Source organism: Lepidochelys kempii, chromosome 7 (assembly GCF_965140285.1).
Source record: "Lepidochelys kempii isolate rLepKem1 chromosome 7, rLepKem1.hap1, whole genome shotgun sequence".
NCBI lineage: Eukaryota > Metazoa > Chordata > Testudines > Cheloniidae > Lepidochelys > Lepidochelys kempii.
Window position 1 is genome coordinate 34,336,583 of NC_136386.1, and position 20,886 is coordinate 34,357,468.

Here is a 20,886-nt window from a genome sequence, read left to right on the forward strand (position 1 = left end):
TCAGGAAAAGGACACTTAGGGCATGGCTACACTGGAAACTTCAAAGCACTGTCGCGGGAGCGCTCCCACGGCAGTGCTTTGAAGTGCAAGTGTGGTCGCACGCGAGCGCTCCTGGTAATCCACCTCCACGAGGGGATTAGCTCCGAGTACTGGGAGCCTGTTTACACTAGTGCTTTAAAGCGCTCGGACTTGCTGTGCTCAGGGGTGTGATTTTTCATGCCCTGAGCCAGCAAGTTAGAGTGTTATAAAATGTAAGTGTACCCAAGCCCTTATTCTCACCTCTGAAATCAGGCTGAGTAAACTTCCTGCCAGTTAGGCCTGGTCTACACTTAAATGTTAAAAAAAAAGAGTACTTGTGGCACCTCGGAGATTAACAAATTTATTTGCGCATAAGCTTTCGTGAGCTACAGCTCACTTCATCGGATGCATTCAGTGGAAAATACAGTGAGGAGATTTATATACATAGAGAACATGAAACAAATCTCCCCACTGTATTTTCCACTGAATGCATCCGATGAAGTGAGCTGTAGCTCACGAAAGCTTATGCTCAAATAAATTTGTTCGTCTCTAAGGTGCCACAAGTACTCCTTTTCTTTTTGCGAATACAGACTAACACGGCTGCTACTCTGAAACTTAAATTTTAGGCTGATATAGTTACATCAGTGATGGGTGTGAAAACTCCATGCCCTTGAGCAATGTAGCTATGCTGACCTAAACCCCAGTGTAGATGCAGCTAGGTCCACAGGAGAATAATTCCGTCAACATAGCTACTGTCACTTTGGGAAGTGGAGCTCCTACATGGATGGAGAAAACCCTTTAATTGGTGTGAGCTGTATCTGCGCTACAGGGTTATGCTGTCCTAGCTGCCATGCTGTAACGATGCTTGTATAGTCCCTACGGTGTAGACATACCTTTAGAGCATGGTGCTGAAGACATGGGGTAGTAGTAGCATACACGTGCTTCATGGGTGCTCAACATGTACCTAGAACATGTTCTGGGACCCACTTGGTTGTAAACACGAGCAAAGAATTTTTATTTTTAGGCTTAAAAAATAAAGTGGATATACATTGCTCACTCTCCATTCAAATGGATTGCTGTAGTGAAACATAACACATGAACACTGAACAGTAGTTCAGGAGGTGAAGACTCCTGAATCCAGTTGAAATGATATGAGGACTTAAATAGGTAGAATATGAATTCAGGCCTAGACACAGATTAACATCCCTAGTCTTACAAAAGTTCAATGAATCATTAATTACTACAAGTAGTTAGGATTTCGGTTTTTCAGCCCCTCCAAAAGATGGCTTATTAACTTCTTCTTTATCACAGAATCTTGTATCCGGACCTTATGTTTTGTGGAATATTATTTGCTCTGCATTACTTCCTATAACACTGAATTTTTGCTGTACTATACCGTTATTTACCACAAATAATTCCCATTAACATTAAATTCAGGTTTAGTTTGTGGTTTTATTATTTTCTTGTACCATTTGTCCTGGCAAGTGTTCGAGTTCCTTTCATCCAATAGTTCTAGAATAAAATTAAGTTGAATACCTGTCTCTGGCAGCAGCAACAGAGTAAATGCTGAAACTTTCCTTTGTGGACTTTTATGGATTTCAGATAGAGGGTGAAAATTAAACCTGTTCCAGGATTACAGTTCTGCTTCTAAACTACAAGTCTCCAGGTGTGATGTTACTAGCTTCCACAATATTATCATAGTACTGTAGTTACATTGGAAATATTGTGGTACTGTTTTTGGATAAAGTGTATTATGCTGATGTAATGCATTTTTATCTCATGGCTGCAGGACTTGGGGTGATGAATTCTGGCTCAATTTCTGACGAAATGTGTATGTAGAATTAGTTTCCTCGCCCTTCTTAATCTTTCCAAAATGTACCAAAAGAGCACTTTCCTTTTCTCTTCAAATCTGGAATGTGAAGAGGAGTTGAGGAGAGATTAGTAAGACTGGGACTTTTTTCCTTGGAAAAGAGATAAGGAGGGATACGATAGAGGTCTATAAAATCATGACTTGCGTGGAGAAAGTAAATGAAGTGTTATTTACTCCTTCTCATAACACAAGAACTATGAGTCACCAAATGAAATTAATAGTCAGAAGGTTTAAAACAAACAAAAGAAAGTATTTTTTCTCAGAACGCCCAGTCAGCCTGTGAAACTCCTTGCCAGAGGATGTTGTGAAGGCCAAAACTATAACAGGGTTCAAAAAAGAACTAGATAAGTTCATGAAGTTCAATGGCTATTAGCCAGGATGGCCAGGGATGGTATCCCTATTGTCTGTTTGCCAGAAGCTGAGAATGGGCGACAGGATAGATCACTTGATGATGACCTGTTCATTCCTGCTGGGACACCTGGCACTGGCCACTGTTGGAAGACAGGACACTGGGCTAGATGGACCTTTGGTCTGGCCGGTCTTATGTGAACTTTTATGTTTTCAATGGGAAAAGAAACTAGGACCCTTCCCAAATATTTTCCATTTAAAACCTCTTTCCCCTATATCTCCTGTTTAGGAGGCCTTATCTGGGTGAGAAGAAACCACTTGATGAATATTTAGTAGATTATGATTTCAAGGCTTATGCCTTTGTTTTGAAACACTTTCAGAGTATCATAAAAAATAGGTTTGTATTAAACCATTTAAAATTTTTAATTTTTTTGCTGCTGAGACCGTTTCCTAATTTTTCTTTGCTTCTACTGTTTACTAACTTCTCAACTAGTGTATTCTTTAAATGTATTTTATTAATAAACTTTGTATTTAGAAGTCTTACAATTTATCTAAAAATATAAAATTTCAGAGTTTGAATTCTAATGAAAATGACATTGATGTTTTAAAAGGTTCTTGGTGTACATAACAAAGCAACTTGACCTTTTTTGCTAAGATTGGGAAACCGCTTTTATTTATATTTATATTTTGAGAGAGATCTGACTTTTTGTTCTCAAATTTCTTTCTGAAAAGCTGTTGAAATATTAGATGCACTGTGTATAAGTAACTGTTTCCTGTCCCCTTATATAGACTGGATGGTTGTTCAAATAAAATCCAGATATCTGCAGGCATCTCTAAATTTGCAGTATGTATTTATAAAGGGCTCTCATTTTGACAGTTAAAAATGCTCATGTGAGCTGTTTGTGACGTACAGTAACTGTCCTCCAGTTCTCAGTACTTGTTAACAAATTACTCATCAGAATGACTACACAGCTGAGGTACTTGTATTAAGCTTCTGAGCATGCTCAGTGTTGTGAACTAAATATTTCTGGAGTCTGAACAGGGTGCTTGAAGTTTATTAAATATTTACTGTGTTTTGGAAGTTATATAGAATTAAAGATGGATCACTTGCTTTCACTCAGCCTAATAGATTTGTAAGAAAGCATTGCAGAAAAATGGATGTCAGTTTAAGCAATAATTTGAATTTTTTCTCATTACTAGGAGGGTTGCAGAGAACACTTAAAGTGTGGGCAACTATTTAAAACACACTCCTCCCTATCCCTCCTTTCTCATAGGAACGAGGACAACAGATGTGCTGAACTCAAGTAATTAGCATAAAATAAAAAGTGTTCAATTTACTGATTAGCACAGTTGGTGCCATAAAGGACTACAATAACTCTGGTTGGTTCACAGGTTTTTGGGTCTGGAGTGGATTATGTTTGGAAAGCTCTTAGCAGCTTATGTAGCTTTTTCCAATCACAGCAACCCCCCTCTACTGGGCTCAGCTGGAGAACATGGTTAATAGATCTTTTCTCAGGTTTTTGTTGTGGATGTTGGATAAGGGTTACATATTTTCTTTTTGATTGGTTCTGTTACCAGATCTGTTTTTCCGGTGTCCGATTTTAGTTCTTAGGTTCAGAACTGCTTTTCCTCTGGTATCCAATAGATGGCATCAATGTACTATGAATGCTTCTGAATCCATTTTTTGTCCGCAGAGGTGCCATTCTGATTCCAGTATCAGACTCCCATATACAGTTTGTGTTCCAAGTTTACCCTTGTGTATATCAAATATTTAACCACTCTTCACCATGTTTGTGCTTACACTAGAGTGAAATACACAGAATAGAGGGGGATTCAATTCACAGATACTTCCAACCTTTTTGTTTGAGTATACAGGTTGGTGAATGTGCATTAGTTTTGCTGTAATGGTCCTTTAAAAAAAAAAAAAAGGTGCAAAATTCTGGGACAAATCCTTTCAAGGTTAGTAGTACTTACTGTTCAGTGACTCCTAGTACTACAGATGTTGACATGGGTGTGTTAGTAATTGTTACCTTGTTGTTTAATCTGAAATGGCGACAACATCTATCTATCTCATTGATGTTCGCTTCCATATTTTTTTAATTAGAAAGCATTAATATGCTTTGACTAGCTGGCTGTAACTGCCTCCTAATTTAATTTGGTTAGTCCAGGAGGGTTATTCAGAAGCCATAAGAGCGACAACCATGCGTTTATTATTTAAGGATTTTAATCCTCAACACTGATTTTACTTGGATGAATTGAAGATGGAGCTGGGAGAGGAGGGAGGCGGGCAGGGGTTCTCTCTTTGACTCCAAGGGTGGAACTGAGACTGGAACCAAGCAGAGTAATTTTGCCAGAGAAGATGATCTTCCACTCTATATTAAGGGTGATTACCCAGCCCTAACCAGAGATGAAAGTTCATTCTCTGCTACAGAGAGTCTCTGCAAGGTGCAGTGGAGGTGGGGGACCAGTAGAGAGTTGATCATAACTCACTGATTTTCTGGACAGGATCTTTGCAGATTTTGGAGCAGACTAATGTCTGCTCTAAACTCTACCAGCTTGTACTGGTCCCCAAGGGTTGGTTGTCCTAAAGTTCTCCCACATACATATGTATAGGTATGTGTGGTAACAGAGTTTCCCAGGGGCTTGCCCCTGGGAATTTCCAGAGTGCAGTCTACTTAACCCATGGCCTTATCCCTGTGAGGGTTGATGTAGGAGCCAGCTATCCAAATTCTACACCTGTTTGTGGCTCCTCTATGTCAGGGGACTCACCAGCTGAGAAGCTTTGCTGGTTTTCTCACTTTGTGACACCTGAATGATGCAAAGGAGATGAGCAGACCAATACAGCCCAGAAACTTTTCCCTTCGTATGACAGAGCAACAGAAGCTTTCTGCCCTGTTTCCACTGAACTCTGACATTATTGCTACCCTTAGATATTGTGGAGGAGGAGCCACAGGGGGTGGTGGTGATACCATCTCTTCTTTGTTTTTTTCATACAGAGAGAGGATCTTTTGCTGCACAGTCTAAAGCTACTCTTGGCTTCTCAGACCTTCTTGGAACCAAAGTTCTCATGGAACTGGATTTCAGTATGCCCTGAGGGCCTGATCCAGTGCCCATTGAAGTCAGTGGGGAGTCTTTCCTTTTGATGAGAAGGCTTGGAGCAGTCTCCTACTCTATCCTTTCAAGTTCCATGAACAGCTTTCATCAGCATGGGCCAGAGACAAATCTATGGTCCTTATTACCCAAGTAGCAAACTTCAGAGAGAGGGACCATCCGTTGAGCAAATGTCCCTTACCTAATCAAAAAGCCCTAGGATATAGGAGTCGTGCACATTTTTTTTCAAAGGAATGGTTGAAAATAACATTCCCAGGCATTAGGATCACAGACATAGGGAGGCATTCAAACAGTGAAAAAACAGATCACAAATTCTCCAGTTCTGAATCGTTTAGTCAAGTGCCCAAGCATGTTCTTCAGAACACATTGGGACAACTAAATGTGCAGGAAGAGCAGCCTGTTGTGTTTGCACTGAGATGTCTAAATGGAGTAGAAAGAAACCACACCAGTTTGCAAACGAGATAGTGGCAATTGTTAATTCAAAGCACCCTCCTCTCTATCCAGGTTTTAACTTTAAGCACCTAAATCCTTGCAAAATTGGAGCCAAAGTGATGTATTAGTCTAGTATGGTTCAGCAATGTGGGTTTTGCCCACATGCTCAGGCTCTAACTGATCGCCATATTTGGGGTAGGGAAGGAATTTTGCCAGAGACCTTGAAGGATTTTTGCCTTCCTTTGCAGCATAGGGCACGGGTCACTTGCAGGTTGCAACTAGTGTAAATGGTGAATTCTCTGTAATTTGAAGTCTTTAAACCATGATTTGAGAACTTCAGTAACTCAGCCAGCGGTTAGGAGTCTCTTACAGGAGTGGATGGGTGAGGTTCTGTGGCCTGCAATGTGCAGGAGGTCAGACTAGATGATCATGATGGTCCCTTCTGGCCTTAAAGTCTGTGAATCTATGAACAATGTCAGGTTCCCATACATATGTGTGAGAGTATATGATGATAACATAAGACTAGCCATATTGGGTCAGAAGAATGGTCAATCTAGTCCAGTGTCCTGTCTTGCAACAGTTGCCAGTGCCAGATGCATCAGAGGGAATGAACAGGGCAATTGCAGAGTGATCCATCCCCTGTCATTCAGTCTGAGCTTTTGGCAGCCAGAGGTTTAGAGGTGCCTAGAGCATGGGGTCATGTCACTGACCATCTTGACTAATAGCCTTTGATGGATCTATGCTCCATGAACTTATCCAATTGTTTTTTAAATCCTATTATACTTTGGGCCTTCACAACATCCCTGGCAATGAGTTCCACAGGTTCACACTGTGCGTTGTTTGAAGTACTTCCTTCTGTTCATTTTAAACTTGCAGCCTATTAATTTCATTGGGTGATCCCTGGTTCGTGTGTTGTGTGAAGAGATAAGTAACACTTCCATAGTTGCTTTCTCCAAACTATTAATGATTTTAGAAACTTCTATCATATCCTCCCCCCACTGTAATCTTCTCTTTTCTAAGATGAACAGTCCAAGTCTTTTTATTCTCTCCTCATATGGAAGCTGTTCCATACTCCTATTGATTTTTGTTGCCCTTCTTTGTTCTAATTCTAATATCTTTTTTGAGATACGGCAATCATAACTGCACACAGTATTCAAGGTGTGGGCATACTACAGGTTTATATAATGGCATTATAATATTTTCTGTCTTATTGTCTATCCCATACCTAATAGTTCCTAATATTCTGTTTGCTTTTTTGACTGCTGCTGCACAGTGAGCAGATGTTTTCAGAGAACTCTCCACAATACTCCAAGATCTTCCTTGAGTGGCAACAGCTAATTTAGACCCCATCATTTTGCATGTGTAGTTGGGATTATGCTTTCCAATGTGCAGTATTTTGCACTTATCAACATTGAATTTCATCTGCCATTTTGTTGCCCAGTCACTCAGTTTTCCGCAGTCCCTTTGTAACTCTTTGCAGTCAACTTTGGACTTAACTATCTTGTATAATTTAATCTCATTTGCTAATGTTGCCACCTCACTGTTAACCGCCTTTCTGGATAATTTATTAAAAAGTTGAACAGCATTGGGCCCTATACAGATGATTGGTGGACCATGCTATTTATCACTTTGCATTGTGAAAAAAGAGTTTATTCCTATCCTTTTTTCCTATCTTTTAGCTAGTTGCTGATCCATGAGAGGACCTTCCCTTTTACTGCATAACTCCTTACTTTGCTTAACAGCCTTTGGTGAGGGACCCCGCCGAAGGCTTTCTGAAAGTTCTAGTACATATATCCCTTGTCCATATATTTGTTGGCACCCTCAAAGAATTGAAACAATGTGTGAGGCATGATTTTTGTTTACAAACGTTGTGTTGACTCTTCTCCAATGTATCATGTTCATCTGTGTGTGTGATGATTCTGTTCTTTTGACCAGTTTCTCCTGTACTGAAGTTATTCTTACAGTCCTGTAATTGCCAGGATCACCTCTGGAGCCTTTTTAAAAAGTTGGCATTACATTAGCAGTCTTCCAGTCATCTCATACAAAGGCAGATTTAACTGATAGGTTACATATCATAGTTGTAAGTTCTGCAGTTTCATATTTGAATTCCTTCAGAGCTCTTCAGTGAATATCATCAGGTCCTGGTATTACTGTTTAATTTATCAGTTTGTTCCAAAACCACCTCCTTGTGATACCTCAATCTGAGACAGTTCCTCAGATTTGTCTAAAAATAATTGGTCTGATTTGGGAATCTCCCTTACATCCTCTGCAGTGAAGACCTATGCAAAAAATTCATTTAGCTTCTCTGCAATGGCCTTGTCTTCCCTGATTGCTTCTTTAGCACCTCAATCATCCAGTTGTCTCACTTACTGTTTGGTAGGCTTCATGCTTCTGATATACTTAATTTTTTTTTTGCTAGTTGCTCTTCAAATTCTTTTTTTGGCCCACCTAATTATACTTTTTATAATTTTTAATAATTATAATTTAAATATAATGTATACATTGACTTGCAAGAGTTTATGCTTGTTTCTTTTTTCCTTAATAGAATTTGACTTCCAATTTGTAAGGGATGCCTTTTTGCCTCTAACCACCTCTATTACTCTTCTGTTTAGCCACGGTGATATTTTTTGGTCATCTTTCTGGGTTTTTTTGTTTGTGGTATACACCCCTTATGGTGTTTTTAAATAGTTTCCTGGCAGCTTGCAGGCCTGTCACTCTTGTGACTGTTCTTTTTAATTTCTGTTTAACTAGCTTCATTTTTGTGTTCCCTTTTTGAACTTAAATGCTACTATGGTGGGTTTCTTTGGTATTTCCACCCTACAAAGATGTTACATTGAAGTACATTATGACAACTATTTCTGAGTGGTTCAGCTATACTCGCCTCTTGGACTAGATCCTGTGCTCCCCTTCGGACTGCATGAGCGCGCATCTGAGAGAGAGAACTTTAGACAGCCAAACACATCTCTTTACTCATTTTTATGTACAACATAACTTGCTTAAAAATCCTTTGTCTTTACCATCACCTGGAATCCAGTTTGTGATAACAAGCTGCATGTGAAGAGTATAGTTCAGGTATATTGCAATACAGAACCCTTAATATTAAGGATCGTAAGAGCCTGGCTGCTTTTAAAATTTTCTCTGTGTGCTGTCAGAATCTTTTTTTTTTTTTTTAAAGGTAAATGTGTAGTTTCTAAGAGAGAAACTGACTGCTGAAATATACTGGGCTAATAAATCACTTAGGCTCCCCCACACTTGCAGAACCTTACACACATTCTTAAAGTCAAGCACATGAGTAAAGTCTTTACAGGATTAAGGCCTTAGCATTGCCTGAAGAATTCTTCAGAACAATCTTAGGCACATCGACCAGTTGTAAATGGGTGGTTCACAATTTATTATTTAGTGTTTCACCTTGTTTCTTGAATTCTGAATTAGTCATCATCTCTTGCCTCACACCTGTATTTTTAAGAACTGGTAACATGAATTTTCACTTCTAGTAATTAAGAAATAAAATTCCTTTTGCCTTTACGAATAGTGAACGTCCTTTATCCCATCCAGACATTTGTGTACTAAGCCTAAACTTTTGGTGATTGCGGTTTTTTGATTATTTGTATTACAGTAGCACTTACAGGATCCCAGCCACCTTTGGAGGCTCACTGTGGTGTACTCAGTGTAAACAAAAATAATAATAAAAAAGAATAAAGTCTTCAGAAATTAGATGTGAATGGTCATATTTCTGATTACCATATATTCTAGGCAGTCAGAGAGACCACTTGAAATCAATGGGGAATTTTATGAAATTCTGTGGACTTCTCTTCTCTCCAGATCTGATTAAACGTTTTGAAGATTTCAGGGAAAAGTCTCTACTAACTTACTTATTCTCCCCCCCCCCCCCCCCCAATAGTAAGACATTTTCAAGCAGCTTTAAATAAAATGTGGATTTATTTCACAGTCTTGGTATTAACAAGAAATACACCCCCTAAGATATCTTTTTTTTCTCTTCCTGAGTTTCAGTTCCTGTATCCAAGGAGATCTTCCTATCCCTCGAGGCTTTTTCCTGCTTGTCCCTCTTAAACTCGTAAATTGAGTACCAAACCTTGTCAAAATTAAATGAGCATTTTTTAAAGACTTGAACCCACGTTCCTTGGAGAGATCCTTCAAATGAATGTAACTATAATGTGTAAAACACACTAGCTGGGCATTTGTTCTAAAATGTTAAGTAATAAAATGTTAAGCAGTAAAATAGTTAGAAATTGTTGACATTTTACATGTCTATCATTGTTTTAGAGCTAATATTTAATGGAATTGTATGGGACAATTAATACCCGCCTAGAAGTATTGTTGTATCACTTCAAATTTTAAAGGTTATCCTTGCAACACAAAGGGGAAAAAAAAAGTCTGCAGAAAAGTTGAAATACAAGAAATCCACACACTCTGAATCTGCCCTGTAGCATGGAATTTGTGTTTTATATATTTATAATGGTCCGTCAGACTAGTCCTCAATTACAAAGCTAAAATGTCTTGGAGCTTTTCTGGAGTTACTTAAGCCTATTAGATGTTAACAAATATGTGTTTTTATAGGTACGTGCACACCAGTTAGTTTTACCACCTTGTGATGTAGTGATCAAGGCTGTAGCTGAGTACGTCCGTAATATTCAGGACACCACAGATTTGGATGCCATAGCAAAAGATGTTTTTCAACATTCACAGGTAAAGTAGGGCTAACACAAAAATACATGGGTTTGGTTCACCTAAAATTGTGTTGTGGATCTTTGTTGAAAACAAATAAAGTTCATATTTCTTGTGTGTGTATATGTCTTGATTTCCAAAACTTAGTATTCAGCAGTTTTAAAAAGAAATCCACTTTCCTGTCTGCACTTAATCGTTGGGTACATGATTATTGAAATGACACTACATTCTTTCCACCTTACCTTTTAGCTTTATTTATGTTCATTGTCATTAAGAGCCCACACTTACAAAGTTTGCTTTTCTAAGCTCGAAATATGCTTTGTTCCTATGGTGATTGTTAATAAAAGTGGATCTTGTATCCACTCAATCACCATGATGCTTATTAAAAATAATTCTCTGTTCCAATGTGCCATAGTAAGATGTTAATTTGTTGATCCATAGATATTATATTTATTATTGTATGATGTAGCATAGATAAGCATGTTACAATATTATGCCATGATGTATAGGTCACATGGGTATATTTGTTTACGAAGCCTGTTTTACTTTTTATTTTAGTCTAGAACAGAAGACAAAGTTACTCGATTTAAGAGAGCAGTTGCATATTATTCAGCGACTAATAAACCTATGCCATTTCATCTACCACATTACCTAGGTAAGTAACAAAAGCCTGTTTATAAGAAAACTGACTGAGATAATCCTAAATAAAAGATAGCGATGTTGAGGAAGTTGTCTTTATATTCATTACCTCTATTTTTTTATCAGATTACCTTTAAAAACCCAGTATTCACTGCAGTGGTTTCATTTCTTTTAAAATAGGTTGAGCTCATTCCCCAAATTGAGTTTCGATTACAGCAACAACACTAATTATCTTTCATCCTAAACAGTGTCTAATTCAGGATACTTAAACAGTTAACAAGTGAAAACTGGTCAGCAACTTCAGCAGGAAAATAGGTGTACTATACTTTTTTCACAAAACAGAGTTCTTGCTTCTCCCCAGTTTTATCTGAGAGATTTTTCCTTTGTATACATAAGGAAATAAAAACACTGAAATTACATGTTTCACAGATGTGGTGTTCATAGTTTAAGTTAACTGTTACCACCAAAACTTGAATATGCAAGTACTAAATGTGACCAAACTATTGAAGTAACTTGGAAAACATTTTCCTCCCAGCTTACTGTATATCCTTTGTAATAAATAAAGGGCTAGATTAAAAGTATGTTAAGGTTGCAGAGTCAGGTACTCGGAAGGTTACTTGAGCTCAGATATGTTGTGCATTTTTTATCTCTTGGTGCTGCAGGTTGAGTGGCGTTGGCAGTCACATGCTACTACAACTCTTCCTTGCAACCCTGACTTGGCTCTGTCCCCATTTATCTACCTTTATTCCTTCTTCCCTGTGCAGTTAACACCCTGGCACTGTGGTCTCCATCCAGCTGTCTGGGTTGCCATTACTTTTGGACTTCTCTCCGCTTTAGGCTCCTATTGTTTGCCACTGTTGGGCTCCTGAGCAGTAACTCATTTGAAACGGACCCTATTTTAAGTCCTCCGAGACCTGCATTAGGGTTAAAATAGCCGAGTGTTTTTCAGTCTGTCAGTTGGTGCCATCTCTACTCACAATTACAGTTATTATCACTGATTTCCCTGTTCTGCTAACCCTAATTAACCAATGCACGTTGGGTAGGTTGCAAGCCCAGGTTGGTATGGAGGGAAGGTAGTGAGAGTAAGGGAAGCTCTAAGGAGAGGAAGCAGGTGATCTCCAGATAGTTTTCATATTACAGTATACTAATCTACCTTGCATCCTTTTGAGGAAGATGTAAATAAGATTGTTTCTTCTTGACAGAGACAGCATGCTGCTACGGGCCGACAGTGTTTTTGCTCTTTTGAATGCTTGTTGGACAACCAATATTCTTACAGTTAGTGTCTAGAAACTTAAAACTTGAAGTTCCACTACTTCTGCTGTATTCTAGTGGAAATGCAATATGTTGAGAATGTCAAGCCACTTTCACTGAAGGGTCATGTGGATTAAGTTCTAGATATGATGGGATTTGGAGAATAAAAGTAGGCAGAATAATGAAGAGAGAGAAATGGAATCAAAATGGAGAGAAACCAAAACAAGTTAAAATTGACTTGACAAACTGCAGAGTTGCAGAGAGAATTATATAGTAAAAAAACAGAAATGAGCTCAGGATGGTAAAAATAGACACGGGAATAAAACAAGAACAAATAAACTGTAAGGGCAAAATATATAAATAAATAAAATAATCAGGTCAGGTGTAAAACTCAGTGAGGATTGATTTTTTTAACATATAGATTAGTTACTTAAAATACACATTGGACAACTGCGTTTTGACCAGATTGCATGTGTGGGGATGAGTATATAAAATGAGTACTATCGTGTTTTTTCCCATTTTTATTTCCACCCCTTTTCCCAATTTGCTAATTAAACAGCCAGACCAAATCAGTTTGGGATGCCTGGAATAGTGCCACCATATGTTCCTTCTCAGATGCTCAACATTCCACAGACCTCTCTACAAGCAAAACCTGTGGCAAGTATTTTCTTCTGCTTTTCTTGACTTAATAACTATTAGAAATGTGGTCTGCTAGATGCATGAAAATCTAGGTAAGAAGATTAAAAACCTAGCCTGCTTTCCACAACCAGAGTTGATTGATAAAACTCATCTTGTAACTACAATGACTCGGCAGACTCCAATGAAAGCATTTCTCATGAAGGGTCTGGAAGGCTGAACTCATATGTTTAAAAAAAAAAAGTCTATTTAAATAACCAAATTCATATTATAACATCAATCTTTTTGTTGTTACCTTTGTTTTAAAAAAAAAATTACATTAGGCCCCACAGATGTCCAGTCAGGGTGGAGCCCAAGGTCCGGGTCCATACCCATATAATCTCTCTGAGCCAGCCATCACCTTGGAAGCAGGTGGGAAGTGTCTTTCTGAGCAGAACAACTACAGTAACATTCCTCATGAAGGAAAACATACTCCATTGTATGAACGGTCCTCTCCAATAAACCCAGCTCAGAGTGGGAGCCCCAATCATGTGGATTCAACCTATTTTCCTGCTTCTTCTACATCATCTTCCTCTGACAATGATGAAGGCAATGGAGGTGCTGTGAAGTAAGTAATGGATGAGATAATTTCAGTAACACCTTACATATTTTGAAATACTTATTCATGAGCAGAACCTTTTTCAATATCCTGTGAGTACAGGTTACTGACAGAAAAGTTGTACTTTGCTGGGTCACTGTGGCTGCCAACACATCTATGTACTCTAGCCATTTTTCTAAAAAGCAAAAAAAACAAAACAAAAAACCCCACACTACCAGCAAGTTTTTTTTACCCTACGCTTTTTCATTGTTCCCTAAGAAGAAGAATGATGCATTGTGAGATCTTGATAAATGAGAACCTCCTCTCTTCAACTCCACAGTGGAAAAACACTCCACAGCATTATTTATTAGAGTTCTAATAGATAAAAATATAAAACCTGCTCAACTTGCAGTTTTTGCACTTTTATAACTTTGGGAAAATGTAGTCATGCAGTGAAGTTTAGTGTTTATGCAAGGATTAACAATTCTAGAAAGTGACTGATGGCCCTCATCAACAGAACAGATACAGCACAGAGAGTAGCGCTAAAAACTTCCTTGTTCTGCCCTACCATTCTGCCTTACCCCTTTCTTGGAGTGAAAAGGTAATTCAGAATAATTCATACGTTCAGGTTTATACTAGATCGTTGGTTCTCATCTGGGCCGCGAGCAGGTTTCAAGGGGTCCGTCAAGCAGGGCCAGCATCAGACTCACTGCGGCCCAGGGCAGAAAGCTGAAGCTCCACTGCATAGGGCTGAAGCCTGAGGCTCTGCGCCCCACCATCTGGGACCGAAGCCTGAGCAGCTTAGCTTCATGGGGCCCCAAACAATTGCCCTGTTTGCTACCCCCTAACACTGGCCCTGGCTTTTATATGCAGAACATCAGTTGTTGTGCCACAGGTGGGCTGTGGAGGTTTTATAGCATGGGCGGGGGGAGCCTCAGAAAGAAAAAGGTAGAGAACCACTGTACTAGATCATATGTCCATTTTGGTAAGAGAGTTGTGGAGTATTTGTCATTACTGCTTACTGATTTCCAACAGGAGATTTGATGGGGGACTATCTGCATGTAACCTTAAATAGATGTAGACCTGTTGCGTGCACCATGGCACATGACCCTACTCAGCCCTGGTCTACACTATGAGTTTAGGTCGAATTTACAGCATTAGATTGATTTAACCCTGCACCCGTCCACATAACGAAGCCATTTTTGTCGACTTAATGGGCTCTTAAAATCGATTTCTGTACTCCTCCCCGAGGAGGGGATTAGCACTGAAATCGACATCGCTGGGTTGAATTTGGGTTAGTGTGGACGCAATTCAACAGTATTGGCCTCCGGGAGCTATCCCACAGTGCTCCATTGTGACCGCTCTGGATAGCACTCTCAACTCGGATTCACTAGTCAGGTAGACAGGAAAAGCCCTGGGAACTTTTGAATTTCATTTCCTGTTTGGCCAGCGTGGCAAGCTGATCAGCACAGGTGACCGTGCAGATCTCAACAGCAGAGGTGACCATGGAGTCCCAGAATCGCAAAAGAGCTCCAGCATGGACCCAGTGGGAGGTACTGGATCTGATCGCTGTGTGGGGAGACGAATCAGAACTCCGTTCCAAAAGACGAAATGCCAAAATGTTTGAAAAAATCTCCAAGGGCATGAAGGACAGAGGCTATAACAAGGACCCACAGCAGTACTGTATGAAACTTAAGGAGCTCAGGCAAACCTACCAAAAAACCCAAGAGGCAAACGCCCACTCGGGGTCAGAGCCCCAGACATGCCGCTTCTATGATGAGCTGCATGCCATTCTAAGGGGTGCCCCTACAACTACCCCACACCTGTACATGGACTCCTGCAAGGGAGTCTCATGCAACAGGGATGAGGATTTTGGGGATGAGGAGGACGATAGTGCACACCAGGCAAATGGAGAAACCGTTCTCCCCGACAGCCAGGAACTGTTTATCACCCTGGAGACAGTACCCTCCCAACCCAGGCTCCCGGACCTTGAAGGCGGAGAAGGCACCTCTGGTGAGTGTACCTTTGTAAATATAATACACAGTTTAAAAGCAAGCGTGTTTAATGATTAATTTGCCCTGAAGACTTGGGATGCATTCACGGCCAGTACAGCTACTGGAAAAGTCTGTTAACATGTCTGGGGATGGAGTGGAAATCCTCCAGGGACATCTCAATGAAACCTTTGCACAAGGTTTCTGGGGAGGGCAGCCTTATTACGTTCTCCATGGTAGGACAGTTTACCACGGTAGGCCAGTAGCACATAGTCTGGAATCATTGCATAAGAAAGCATGGCAGCATGTGGTCCCGGTGTTTGTAATCAACCACCCTCCTCCCCAGGTTCCATAGCCTTCTCACCCAGACACCCAAGAACGCATGGGGGGGGAAGGGGGGAGGCTCTGGGCACGCAACCACTCCACCCCAGAGGACTGCCTAAGGAACAGAACGTTGGCATTCAATAAGTTTTGAAGGGCAGTGTGGCCTTGTCCTCCCCCACCCCACCTGGTGCTTCCCTCCTCCCACACCCCTCCCGGGCTACCTTGGCAGTTACCCCCCTGTTTGTGTGACAAATTAATAAAGAATGCATGAATTTGAAACAACAATGACTTGATTGCCTCTGCAAGCGGTGATCGAAGGGGAGAGCGGAGGGCGGTTGGCTTACAGGGAAGTAGAATGAGCCAAGGGGGCGGATTTTCATCGAGGAGAAACAAACAGACCTGTCACACCATAGCCTGGTCAGCCATGAAATTGGTTTTCAAAGCTTCTCTGATGCACAGCGCGCCCTGCTATGTTCTTCTAACCACCCTGGTGTCTGGCTGCGTGTAATCAGCGGCCAGGCGATTTGCCTCAACTTCCCACCCAGCCATAAACGTCTCCTCCTTACTCTCACAGATATTGTGGAGCACACATCAAGCAGTAATTACAATGGGAATATTGGTTTCACTGAGGTCTAACCGAGTCAGTAAACTGCTCCAGTGCCCTTTTAAATGTTCAAATGCACATTCTGCCACCATTCTGCACTTGCTCAGCCTATAGTTGAACAGCTCCTGACTACTGTCCAGGGTGCCTGTATACGGCTTCATGAGCCAGGGCATTAAAAGGTAGGCTGGGTCCCCAAGGATAACTATAGGCATTTCAACATCCCCAACGGTTATTTTCTGGTCTGGAAAGTAAGTCCCTTCCTGCAGCTTTTGAAACAGACCAGAGTTCCTGAAGATGCGAGCGTCACGTACCTTTCCCGGCCATCCCACGTTGATGTTGGTGAAACGTCCCTTGTGATCCACCAGTGGTTGCAGCACCATTGAAAAGTACCCCTTTTGGTTTATGTACTGGCTGCCCTGGTGGTCCGGTCCCAAGATAGGGATATGGGTTCCGTCTATCGCCCCACCCCAGTTAGGGAATCTCATTGCAGCAAAGCCATCCACTGTGACCTGCACGTTTCCCAGAGTCACTACCCTTGATAGCAGCAGCTCAGTGATTGCATTGGCTACTTTGGATCACTGCAGCCTCCACAGTAGATTTGCCCACTACAAATTGATTCCCAGCTGACAGGTAGCTGTCTGGCATTGCAAGCTTCCAGAGGGCTATTGCCACTTCTTGTGAACTGTGTGGGCTGCTCTCATCTTGGTATTCTTGCCCTTTAGGGCAGGGGAAAGCAAGTCACAAAGTTCCATGAAAGTGCCCTTATGCATGGGAAAGTTTCGCAGCCATTGGGAATCGTCCCAGACCCACAACACTGTGCGGTCCCACCAGTGCTTGTTTCCTGGGCCTAGGATTGGCGTTCCATGGCATGAGCCTGCCCCATTGCTACCAGGATGGCCAAATTACTGGGGCCCGTGCTTTGAGAGAAGTCTGTGTTCATGTCCTCGTCGCTCTCATCACCGTGCTGCCATCGCCTCCTTGCCTGGTTTTGCAGGTTCTGGTTCTGCATGATAATGCGCAAGGTGTTTACAATGCTCGTAACTGCCGCGGTGATCTGAGCTGGCTCCATGCTTGCCATGGTATGGCGTCTGCAGGGGAGCAGAGTTGTAGGTGGTTGGATGACCAGTTTTGCAGACCTACTGCACTGTCTGCTGCCAGGGCACAACAGCTGAGTGGCTGCACGCTTGCTGTGGTATGGCGAGACAAGAGCAGCATTGCAGTGGAAGCAGCCCTGCGAGACCACCAGGAGAGCAGAATGGCAGCGAAAGTGGTCGTTTGATGACAACAGTTTGCAGACCTACTGCACTGTCTGCTGAAAGCAGTATGGCGCCTGCATGGAAAAAGGGCACAAAATGATTGTCTGCCGTTGCTTTCACGGCGGGAGGGGTGACTGATGACAGCACCCAAAGCTACCCGCGACAATGTTTTTGCCCCATCAGACATTGGGAGCTTAACCCAGAATTCCAATGGCGGCGGAGACTGCAGGAACTGTGGGATAGCTACGCACAGTGCAAGGCTTTGGAAGTCGGTACTGTGGACGCACTCTGCCGACTCTTCACTCCGCCGACTTAATGCGCTTCGTGGGGACACACACAATCGACCGTATACAATTGCTTTCTAAAAATCCACTTCTATAAATTCGACCTAATTTCATAGTGTAGACATACCCTCAGTCTAAAGATGCCTTTAGAAGTTCAGATCTGTGTTGCTAAGTGCACAATTGTGAATGCATCTCTTCATGGCAGTAAATTCTGAGAATGTCTGCAATTAATGGCAAGAACTCTAAATTTTATTTTTTGTGGTGTAGTTGGCACACACTGGGGATATGTAAACCACATTATGCTTTCTTTGCTTAATGAATTATGTACAATTACTGAATTATCCACAATTAAAATTTTCAATTTATAAAATTGGTACATCTATGTTAACAAGATACATACACTAGACATTTTTTTTTTTTTTTAGTTTTTCAAAATAATGCTATTTTATGCAGTACATTCTGAACGAATTTAGAAATTGGCGTCAAGACAATATCACTGATATCACTGTGTTTAGAGACAGTCTCTTAAGTGGGAAGCTAATTGGTAAATTGACAGACATTGGAACTTGATTCAGGATGTTTTCTAGGTTAATAGAAGATAAGGTGATCAGTAACAGCATGGATTTGTCAAGAACAAATGATGTCAAATCAACCTATAGCTTTCTTTGACAGGGTAACAAGCCTTGTGGAGAGGGGGGAAGCAATAGATATCTTTAGAAAAGCTTTTGGAAGGTTGTGGGAGCTCCGTCATTGAAGGTTTTTTAGGAGCAGGTAAAGGATGGTTGAGATAATATTTAGTCCTTGTATTATAAAGGAATCTTAAGTTTTTTTTTTTTTTTTAAATTACAATCCAAACATTAATAAATATGGGAATTTTATACTGCTTTCTAGACACTCCTGTATATTGGCATTTCTAATTTATGTGGTGTCTTTTAAAATTAGAGCATTCACTGACAAAAATTCTCATTGACTATTAATAAAGCTGTTAAGATGCATCTTACGTTTTGCACTAAATACTGTAGTTTTTCTTTTTGTGTATTTATTCAGCCATGTCAGTGGGAACAAAATGAGTTGGGAAAAAACAAGAACCCAGTCAGAAAACCAAGCACATGGAGACCCAGGAGACCAAACAAAGGTAGTATCTTAAGTTCCAAACCTCCACATTTATTGCTACAGCCTTACAAGCATATGGTAAAACTTTCAAAAGCACCTGTAAGAACTTTAAAAAAAAAAAAAAAAAAAGAAAAAAAAGAGGCAAACTGTAATTACAGTGAGAAATGGCTTAAAATATGTTATATGCATACAAAATTGTACACTCAGTAGACTATCTTACCCTGTCGTTCTTGGATATTTTTGCACATTTCGTATACATGATAATATACTGGGTTGATTTCAGAAAGAATACCTTTAGTAGTCTTAATGTAGCATCTACAGGATATTTGTTATCTGTTGAGAGCAGTTCCATTATGGATGTTTGAAGGTAGGGCATAAATGCACAACTCAGAGCTGTGTAGTCATTATTATCAATTTATGTATGAGAATTCAAAGATGGAAAAAATACTATTACTTACCAGTTAGAGATTCTACTTTTACAAATGGCTGGGATGAATTTCACAATGAATAGTGAAATAGTTCTATGAGTTTGAATGGGACTATTCAAAGTAAAGTACTACTTAATGTAAGGATGGTACAGTTAATACCTTAAGAATTCAACATTGATTTAAAATTGAGCTAGTAAAAAGCAAATTCCAAAACGATGTCAATGTGAAGGACATCATGCCAGACATGCCAAGTTTCAACTACATTTCAGTGAAAATGCACACGTTTTATACCTCCAGTATAAACCCAAGTTATAATAGAGATGAAGGCTAGCCATTAATTTATTCTCAGGCAAAAAATATAATAAAAATAAAGCCAAACCAAAGTCTGGAGTTATGGTGGAAAGACCCTATTTTCTTAGCTATAAATCCTTATGAGAATGTGTTAGTTCCCCTCCTCCCCCCAAAAAAATAAAATAAAAGTTCTTAATCTGGAAATTCCAGTCAGATAACACCTTGGGTCTGTCCCTATAGTGCTAACCTGATAACAGCTAGAAACAGACCTCACCCATCCATACTTTTCCCTGCAAGCCACTCCTGATGTGATAGCAATCTGCATGTGGACCATTCACAATTTGCAATTTTGGCCATAAAGCCATACAGTTTGCAAAGTATGCAGAAAACTGGTGTGTAGATAATCAAATGGACACATGTATATAATAATATCGATGTACATTTTAAAGTGTATACTTCGTGTTTCTGTGATAACCGTTTTAAATGTGTAATTGCTTCCTTACCCACCCTTAAACCAGTTAAAAGCAATTGTATTTGTTAAGCACTATAGAAAAAGCCAAGTCTGGAGTTTGTAGGTATATTTATTTCACAGAGAGGTAGCCAAAATATTGGAAAAATCTTTGAAAGGTGAAAATATATTTTTAAAGTCTAGTTCCTCTGAAACTTTGTGTGTGTTCAAACTTTCCAGAAGAGTTTCACATTGGAATCAGATGTGGTATGTGAAGTTTAAGGTAGATCATTTAGGGAGTTCAAAATCTGGCCTGTAACAGAAAGCTAGCACCAACCCTGATGATGATAATTCCTTTCTCTTATCCTTTGTTTCATATAGTTAAATTGCAAGCTGTTGGAGTGAGGACTGTCTCGCTATGCATTTGTACAGTGCCTGGGACAATGGGCTTTACATCTCAGTTAGGCCTTTTAGTTATACAGTAATACAAATAAATACGAACAATAATACTCCTCCCAACTGTGGAGATACTAGTGGTCTCTTGGATACTATTTTGTTGTGTGCAGTGCTGGGTGCATT

General features: G+C 40.2%; 1 protein-coding gene across 4 annotated transcripts in view; it reads left to right on the forward strand.

The window, feature by feature from the left end:
• FAM120A (family with sequence similarity 120 member A) overlaps nt 1-20,886 on the forward strand; it is a 117,869-nt gene that overhangs the window by 29,144 nt on the left and 67,839 nt on the right. For 3 of the 4 annotated variants that reach the window (XM_073352163.2, XM_073352162.2, XM_073352159.2), the window contains exons 4-8: nt 10,358-10,486; nt 11,024-11,120; nt 12,915-13,012; nt 13,315-13,598; nt 19,075-19,162. In XM_073352163.2, coding sequence (XP_073208264.1) covers nt 10,358-10,486; nt 11,024-11,120; nt 12,915-13,012; nt 13,315-13,598; nt 19,075-19,162 — 696 coding nt within the window. The remainder of the gene's footprint in view (nt 1-10,357; nt 10,487-11,023; nt 11,121-12,914; nt 13,013-13,314; nt 13,599-19,074; nt 19,163-20,886) is intronic. The other variant, XM_073352160.2, reaches the window with a different exon arrangement.